This window comes from Pleurodeles waltl, chromosome 12, assembly GCF_031143425.1.
Source record: "Pleurodeles waltl isolate 20211129_DDA chromosome 12, aPleWal1.hap1.20221129, whole genome shotgun sequence".
NCBI lineage: Eukaryota > Metazoa > Chordata > Amphibia > Caudata > Salamandridae > Pleurodeles > Pleurodeles waltl.
Genome location: NC_090451.1, coordinates 712,812,429 through 712,822,142, shown reverse-complemented (window position 1 = coordinate 712,822,142; position 9,714 = coordinate 712,812,429). Strand labels below are relative to the sequence as shown.

Below are 9,714 nucleotides of genomic sequence, written 5' to 3'. Positions count from 1 at the left end.
TCGGGCCTACCTTAGGGGTGACTTATAAATAGAAAAAGGGGAGTTTTAGGCTTGAAAAGTACTTTTAAATGCCAAGTCGAATTGATGGTGAAACTGCACACACAGGCCTTGCAATGGCAGGCCTGAGACATGGGTTAGGGGCTACTTAAGTGGGTGGCACAATCAGTGCTGCAGGCCCACTAGTAGCATTCAATCTACAGGCCTGGGCACATATAGTGCACTTTACTAAGGACTTATAAGTAAATTAAATAATCCAATTGGGTATGATCCAATGTCATCATGTTTAAAGGAAGAGAGCACATGCAGTTAAGCACTGGTTAGCAGTGGTAAAGTGTGCATAGTCTTAAAACCAGCAAAAACAGTATCCAAGAAGTGGAGGGAGGCAGGCAAAAAGTTTGGGGTGCCCACCCCAAGGCTGTCAGGTCTAACAGCAAAGGCTACGGGAACATGATCAGGTTGCAGGGCCAGGTAGGATTGCTAACCCTTTATTCTGTTTGTCATGCACAGTACCAGGGCTTCATTATAGAAAATGGCTGCTGCAGCTCTGCCATGGTCAAGGCCAGTCACTGTTTGCCCACAAGGGCTGCCTCGCGCCACCTGCAGTAAGGATCTGGTGCTCCCTCGAAGGTCCTGAACTACAGGCACTCACTGCTGCATCTGAGGACACAGGGGCAGAAGCTAATTTAATTCTGTTCCATCTGAGATGGAGCGGACAGATGCACATCTACTCGATTTCCCTGCTGGCCATGCCCCGCTGAAAACAGATTTAGGCAAGGAGAGCCGGATTAATAGAAAGGAAGATGGACAAGAAAAAGACTCCTGAAGATGGTGCGCTTGGTGACAGGTACCCAGTGAAATGCTGCGATTAAAGGAGAAAACCATGAATATTGGGGAGAATGAAAATCTGCTGTGAACTACATATTGGATCCTAAGTAAATTTAGAGAAGTGCAAAGACCGAGATAAAGGGAGTTACAGTAGTCAAGCTGTGATAAAATCACAGCCCGGACCACTATCTTTCATGAGTTAAATCATAAAAAATGAATTATTTTATGTGAAACTCTGAATAGAAAAAAAGGAAGCAGACACTTTATAGATTAGAGTAGAGAGGCAATCTTCTAACACATTTTCAAATCATCTCTTGGCTGGCTTTGCCATTGCATTTTCTATTTCTTTAGCACAGAACTACTAGGCTGTGAAATGTCATTTAAGTTACTAAAACAATTTGAGACACAGACACAAGTGCTTTGGTAGGTAGAGTAGAAGTCCCTGGGCAACTCATTTCCTGAAGAAGATGAAATGATATCCCTTGGGGCACGAATATCCCAAAGGTGACCCACAGGGTATAAGAGGTACTTCCAGATTACCTGTTCACCAAGCAGCTATCAGGAGAGATTGCCACATTTACCTCACATCACTTGACAAGCAAGACACTTCCTGAATGGAAGGTGGGTTCTGTAACAGCACCATGTCCCCTGTCCTTGTGTGCTCTGCTGACAGCTCCAAGGGCATCGCCAACAACATTCACCGTGAATCTTTGCCTGGATTTGAATGTGGACCAAGAATAGGGTTGGAAATCTTGATCTAAACCATTTGAATTGGTTTGAATTTGTTTTTCTTTAAATATAGGATAGCGAATACACAGGTTTTAGAATCTGAAGTCTTAATTTCAGTCCTGAATCTTATTAGAAGAATACTCTTATGTTGGATTGGTGAACATCTTACACTGTGGTTTCCCTGCTGCACAATGCGAACACAGCTTTATGGCTTTGCATAAATGCAATGCTTGATTTTATGTAGTTGTGCCTTGATGTGAGGGATGTGTACACCAGGAGACCATGGAACATCTCACTCACATACTCAAACAAGACTACTGCTAGGAGCCTTCACTTCTTCACATCTCCTTTAGTAGGAAGAGAGCGTGGCAAGAGGGGGGAGATACTTCCTTATTCATTCCATGAGAAGCATGACCTAAGGTTTAGATGCTGGCTGTAGATTCATAGCTGACCCACACCTCCCCATGAAGCATGCAACTGTGCCTATCCAATGGTCAACTTGAAATATGTAGCCCCTAAATAGGAGATATTTGGTGCCTGCTGAAGTCACAGCCATCATGACATTCTATCCTCGGTTATTCCTCACCCCTTATCTTATTTTTTCTTTATTTAAACTATCTTATCCAGCCGTCAGTTAATAGTCACAATAAACTTCTGCTGAATGATCTGCCAGATTTACTGACGTGCTTTATGACTATCACTTGGTATGAATATTTGAAGCTAAATAAAGTTATTTCACTCCCACTCTCAGCATAAGGACTCACAATTGTTTATTGTTTTTAATGTTTGTACATTGTTACTGGAACAAGTGTGAGGCTAGTGAACTACTGGGTTGATTGGATGAGTAACATGGGGGAATGTTTACCAACTCCATCCTTTTTCAGAGTGGCTCCCAAGGTGAGGTGTGTTTGACAGACGCCACTGAAGGTAGCACTCACTGCTGTTCATATGGATGTTGCTTGTCTCGTTTTCTTCTGTTTCTTCTGTTTTCCTTTCCTAACCACAGTTGCTACCCTCCCCACCTTACTTACTTTTTACTCCCCAACTTTAGCTCCTTGTGTAACCTTTAACAACCTTTGGGGGAGAAGATGGAATACGGGAAGTCAAGAAGAAGAAGCACGCTCACGTGTCCTGTTGACAGAGGAAAAGGCCAATATTTGATTCAAATAAGGCAGCTCAGAGGACTTTATTTTAGTAAGGGTTGGATACTCGGATAATTACATTTGCTGCATCACTTCTGTGTGTTCTTCCGTCAAGTGTTTTAGGGGCTTCTAAAGATTACATTTTATCCTGGGAAGCGGCCCTCCTGATTTCAAAGTTTAGAGCATATTAACAGGGCTCAACCAACACTTCGAAAATTGCACTGAGGCCCAGATTTACGAATCTTTCAAGCTTTTCAAAGCAGCAAGAGAAGTTGCTGCCCTGCATTTGGTGAAAGGGCGAGCAGAAGTGTACCATATTTCCTAAGAGAAGGCACACTTCTACTCTTGCCTTGAGCTGGCATACTTGTAGCTTCCTAGTGCCAGTGTGGGCACCCTTGCACCATCATCCAACTATGTCTTTGGCAGGTGCATCATTGTGGCACAAACTCATATTTGTTGACTTTAGTAAATCTGGCTTTGCTCTAAAGTCCATGGGTGGCTGCATGGTAATGCCTATGCTCCACCCATGTAATGCTTCCCTATGCAAGGTAACACAAGCCAGTGTTAGGTGCTCCCTTCCCTTACTTTTTTGGGGAGATATGATGGAAGGAAATGAAATTAAGTTTTGTGTGGTTTTGCAAATCTTGACTAACATTTTGTGTCATTGTTGCAGCAAAGTGGTGCAACAACGATGCAAAATGGTAATAAATCTGGGCCAGAATAAACAGTCCATCTCCTCTGGAGATGCTTCATTGCACTACTTAATTTGCACCAGTAGTTGCTGGGGGTGGGCATCGGTATTCAATCTGAGTACCAGAACTTAATATTCATCATCAAGCCTAGACCCTGAGTAGGAGGGAAAAAAGAGACAGAAAATGGAGAAAGAAGAAGAAGGAAGAGAAAGATAGGGATAACAGGGACTAGGGGAAATGCATCAATAAAAGTAAGATAAAGAGATAGGAAGGGTAGGGAATGAGCTGGACCAGCAACACCTATGTTCATGGGTCACGAGTCTCCAGCAGCAGAGACACTGTAGGTCTGTCTGAAGGGTAAAAGGAGGAGCAGGGACACTGTGCGAAGAGGCATTGGACCTAAGGGGTACTCACAGACTATCTGCAAACTAATGGGGCCCTGTACAAGATTAAGGAGGATGGGGAGAGCTGTAATGGATTCTCTGCAGATGGCACTAGAATGTTGAGTGCAGTGGATGTTGTTATTTATGGGTGAGGTGTTACTGCTCAGAGGGCTCTGCAAACACCTCTGGCAAGTGTAGAGGGAGGTGAGGACACTGGGTGAACATAAACAGGTGTCACAAATGTTCCCATGTTGATTTTCCATGTGATTGCAATAAGCATGACTTCAAGCTCTCTTGCTTGTAATGGAAGCTAATGTATTATTTTTGAGCTTGGTGAGTCTTTTGAAATTATTGGTTAATTTCCTCTATTGGATGCTGCATTGTTGCTCAGTATAAGGTACTGATCAACTTTTCTCTTTAGTCTTTGCTTATCTCCTTTGCAGGTCACTGAGGGAGAGGATACTGCTGGGCATTGCTTTGAGGAGGACAGCTATAGGTGCGGTGCAAGGAATGCAGCTTTTCAGGTAAGTGTGGGAGACATCTCCAAAGGTCTGTTTAAAAGGTAGATCCAGGCATTGGTAGGGAAAGAGTTACCCTTTTCAAGTGGCTTTGGGACAAGATGGACAAGGGAGGTGGAAAGTTCTCCAGTGATGATGATCATTCCAGTGATATGGTCAGGCAAGTGTTGGCAGATAAGTCTGTGAAGCTTGGGCATGTTCCTGTCCCACCTTCACACTTCATTGTTAAGTTAGAGACCTGTGTGGATGACGCACTTCAGAGACGACAGGTCGAGGGGATAGGATGCTAGTGAACGGGGATGTGGGATTGTCCAGGTAGGTGAGACCAATGCCATTAATGGTAATTCTGAATTCATGCTTCAGGGTGCATGAAATGATTCTGCGTGCAGTGACAACAGGTGCCATGATGACTGAGCCTTCTTAGTGATGCAATGTTTGGAGTTGTGGATGATGATTAAATCGAAGACATGTTGTTTCGAGGTGACGGGTGAGTCTATCAGTGTTGTCTGCCATGAGGCACTTTTGTACTTGGTTCAATTTTCCTTTCCCTTGATGTTGAAGACAAGCTTTGATTTGGGGGTCCAGCTTAAATTTTGTCTTTGACATCCAGGCTTGAGTGATGGAGAGGAGAACTATGTCGTACATGTCTTGTGTACATAGGGGGATACTGATGCTCACGGCAATCAGGCATTTACCAAAAGGTTCCACGTAATGGTTCAGGATGTGTGGCTACCCAATGGATACTTGAGGTACACCACAGGTCAGGTGCATATGCACAGATATGAATAGAGCCTAGAGTTATGCTGCAGGTCGGGGTTGTGCATAGTTCTTGAAGGATCCTAGAGATATGCTGCAGATCAGAAGATGTGCATAGATCTGGATGGAGCATTGAGATATGCTGCAGGCTGGGGTGTGTGAAATCTGGATAGAGCCTAGATGTACTCCATAGGTCAGGTGGATGTGCATAGATTTGAATGGGGCCCAGAGGTATGCCGCAAGTCGGAGATGCACATACATCTGGATGGGATCCGGAGGTACACTGCAGATCAAGTTGATGTGCATAAATCTGGATGGAGGCTATAGGCATGCCAAGGGTCAGGGGATGTGCATAGATCTGGATGGAGCCTGGAGGTACGCCACAGGTTGGGGGATGTGCATAGATCTGGATTGAGCCTCGAGGTATGCCACAGGTCACGGGGCTGGGTATAGCTCTGGATGGAGCATAGAGGTGTTTTGCTGGTCAGGGGAGTACATACATCTGGAAGGAGTCTGGAGGTACACCGCATGTGGGGGGGTTGTATACATCTGAATGGAACCTGAGGGAACACTGCAGGTCAGTGGATGTGCATAGATCAGGATGGAGCCTAGAGGTATGCCACAGGTTGGGCGGATCTGCATGTATCTGGATAGAGACTAGAGGTATGCTTGGGGTAAGGGGATGTACATAGATGTGGACGGAGCCTAGAGGTATGCCACAGGTTAGGGTGATGTGCATAGATCTGGATGGAACATACCGGTATGCCACAAATGCCACCTGGGTAGAATCTGGAGGTACGCTGCACGTCAGGTGGATGTGCAAAGATCTGTATGAGAGCCTGGAGGTACACCGCAGGTCAGGTGTATGTGCATAGATCGGGATAGAGCGTAGAGGTATGACGCAGGTCAGGGGGTGTGTAAACATCTGGATGGAGTGTGGAGGTACGTTGCAGATCAAGTGGATGTGAATAGATCTGGATGGAGCCTGGAGGTATGCCACAGGTCAGGGTGATGTGCATAGATCTGGATGGAGCACAGATGTATCCGCAAATACATCTGGATGGAATCTGGAGGTAAGCTGCAGGTCAGGTGGATGTGCATAGATCTGGATGGAGCATAGCTGTATGCAAAAGGTCAGGAGATGTGCATAGGTCTGGATGCAGCCTGGAGGTACACCGCAGGTCAGGTGGATGTGCATAGACCAGGATGGACCATTGAGGTGTGCTGCAGGTCAGGGGTGTGTATACATATGGCTGAAGCTTGGAGGTATGCTGCAGGTCAGGGAGGTGTATTGATCTGGATGAAGGCTCGGACTATACTGCAGGTCAGGGAGATGTTTTTGGATCTCAATTTGTTCATTTCTTCAAGATAGTGTTTGTTGGTCAGGCAGAGTGACACCATTACAAGAAAGTGTCAATGAAGACCATTTGTAAAGAGAAAGTGCTGAACATAAGAAGCGCTAATGATTACTGAAATATCAAACACTGCTGAAAATTCAAGATTTTGCAGGTATAGTGAGAAGCATGCATTCATGCACTATCATCACAAAGGATCTGAACATTTCATTTAGTAAACCAAGAGCAAAGCTAAGGGTATGTGCACTCTCATTTGTTCCTCTACTATTGTGACTGCGTATTGCTGTATTCTTGAGAGCCATGGTTCAAATGGTCCTAAAAGGGTTTGTAGGTGGTTCAGAAAAGTAAGAACATTTTGCATATGGAAGCGTCTGCATTTGAAATAGAGTGCAGGAGATGCCCCTCCTGCTCACATCACTGCAGGTAGTTTTATCAGGATGTATGCAACACTGGAGTTATACAGCATCCTGACTACAAAGATTAAGTTGAGGACTGAGTGAAACATTACTGGAATTTTACACTGCCTGTGCATTGATTACCTATTACAGCTTTACTTGCCTTGCGATTCTTCCCTGGCTCTCATTGGTTCTATCTGGACATGTACACATTTAATTGCTCAGTCATTTAGAAATGTTGATGTGGCAGAGAGGCACTGAAATAATATTATGTGTGTCTGCACAGACTGCACTGAACTGAATGTGCCACCTGATGTGTTTTAGCATGGACTACTGCAGACATTGCAGAATATTGGCTGTGCACACACCACTGGCCCTGACAGCTGTTCTACGAAAGGTCCCTGAGGCAGAGAAATGCAGCACAATTTAACACATCTACTGCTCGTGGTCCAATTCAGCTGACCTCAGGCATAAAATCAGCAGGTATCCCACTAGAATTTATTGGAAAGTTTGGTACACACAGAGTACAAGTAAGTCTCTTCTAGTCTTGTAAAATCATTGTTGTTTACTCTGCCATACTCTGCCCCTCACACCAAGTGTTTGCTGATATCTGCCATCTGCGTTGGCACGGACCAAGCCCTGCTCTTGCTTCGATAAATGTACATTTGCCTCTAATTACTGTGCAAATCAAGGGTTGTAAGACTCATGGTCCCAGGGGGTGCAACAGGAGTGTGCACCCACTTTGTGCATCCTAGGGCACTATGGTATTACAAAAGGGACCACGGATTCTTGTGCAGTCCTGTGTGTTATAATGATAGCATTAGCCCACATATAGCATGAACGCTATCTTCAAATGGTATTCCCTCATGTAGGTGTGGCCCCATGCAAATTAGGGAAACATTTTGCCTCCGCACGCACGCTGCATTATGAACATGGGCACAGTGACTACCTGTCAGTGTGCCTCCTTAAGCCAGATCTCTGGAGGGGCAAAAGGGTTACCATGAACACCCTAGACATCCCCTAAATGCAGGTGCAGTGACTCAAAGGTACCTTTCTTTCCTCTTTAAAGAGCAGGCTGCACACTGCCTCACTCCTGCACTATGAAAGACGGAGCAGTTTGCATATAGCCGATCCATTTTTCACTGAATGCATTGGCAAGCACTGGTTTGCAGCTGCTCTGTCGGCAGATAGGGTGTTCCGTTCCTGTGTGTGCACTGCACGGCTGCTTAAAGGTCTGTTCTAATGTAAAGGGGGACAGTGCTTCCTATCAATAATACAGGCCCAGAAGACTCAGCACTCCTGTTGGTTTAACCTGAGTTAGACTGAAATAATCACTGATCATGATCCATTTTACAAAATGTGATGCAAATTGAATTCCACCATTATCAATACATTTAATTCAATTGTCACCAAAATGTATTACTAAAGATCAGAGAGTGTGGTAATGAAAGCCCTGGGTCATTTATAATTTCCTGCCTCCATATACTTTCTTTAGCAAAAAAAGACAATGCCTTTATTTGTATTATTAATTCATGAATTCAATTGTTTTAAATTTAACATCTTGGTTTCGCAGAAGCTAATCATGGCTCCTACAATGTGTTCAGAAAATGTTACAAGTGCCAATGAATTCCTTCTTCTGGGACTCCACGTCATTCAAGAGCTGAGGCCCCTCCCCTTCCTGCTGTTCGTCACCATCTATGTGTTAACTGTCATTGGTAATAGCATCATTGTTGTCACGGTATCCGTTAGTGAACGCCTCCACTCCCCCATGTTCTTTTTTCTGGGCAATTTCTCTTTCCTTGAAGTCTGCTACTCCACATGCACAGCTCCCAGCCTGCTCTCTGGTTTACTGACAGACAGCAGCTCAATTTCCTACGCTGGTTGCCTCACGCAGTTCTATTTCTTTGTTTCCTTGGCGACTACGGAATGCTTCCTTCTAATGGTCATGGCTTACGACAGGTACACTGCCATATGCTTTCCCCTGCATTATAGCACTCTTATGGACCGGGCAATTTGTGTTAAGCTACTTGTCGGTACTTGGGTTGGGGGATTTACACCACCCTTTGTTACAGTAATCCTACTGCAAAGATTACAATTCTCAGGTGAAAAAGTGATAGACCACTTTTTTTGTGAATTTGCTCCTCTTCTGAAAACAGCCTGTTCAGAAACCTCTTACATTGAGGTGTACGTTTTTATCATGTCTTTTCTAATTTTATCAATTCCTTTCCTGCTAATCACCTTGTCCTATGTTTACATCATGTCGGCCATCTTGAAAATCCCATCAGCCACTGGGAGACACAAAGCATTCTCCACTTGCAGCTCCCACCTTGCTGTGGTCAGTACATATTTTGGCCCACTTATTGCAATCTATGCTACCACAAAAACGGAAAGCTCCCTTACGTTAAGCAATGCCTTGTCCCTCCTCTATTCGGTTGCAACACCACTGCTCAATCCCATCATATACACATTGCGGAACAAGGAAATAAGAGAGACCTGGATGAAGGCACTACACAAGATACCTTAATTTATGCAGAGCTACGGACGACATTAGACATGTTTACATATTTGTTTTAAATATACACTTTTCAGTTTTTGTAGGCTGGGCTTCACACAGCTCGAGAGCTACTTGTTGGAGACACCTGACTACGGCATGCAAGCAAACTCTGCTTCAAAGAAAAAGCTGTTACTTGGGATATAATGTCGCTACTTATTCATATATTTGTTTTGAGTTCTTTTATTTACCTTAGTTTAAGCCTTTTCAAGTGCCACAGCATTTCACATGTGGAATATTGTATTACACACCTAAATATTCTTGACTTTTTACCTTATAATTTTTCTAACTATCTTGATATACATTTTTACTTTCAAAGTTATGCTGCCAAATAGCAATAACTTACGCCTTCAAGTGCAAATTTCCAT

The 9,714-nt window shown here is 44.1% G+C and overlaps 1 protein-coding gene across 1 annotated transcript; it reads left to right on the top strand.

Moving 5' to 3' along the window:
- Positions 1-8,377: 8,377 nt before the first annotated feature.
- On the top strand, positions 8,378-9,319 carry LOC138267293 (olfactory receptor 1468-like). Its single transcript, XM_069216147.1, has one exon. It carries the CDS (start codon positions 8,378-8,380, stop codon positions 9,317-9,319), a length of 942 nt encoding a protein of 313 aa, XP_069072248.1.
- Positions 9,320-9,714: the final 395 nt, after the last annotated feature.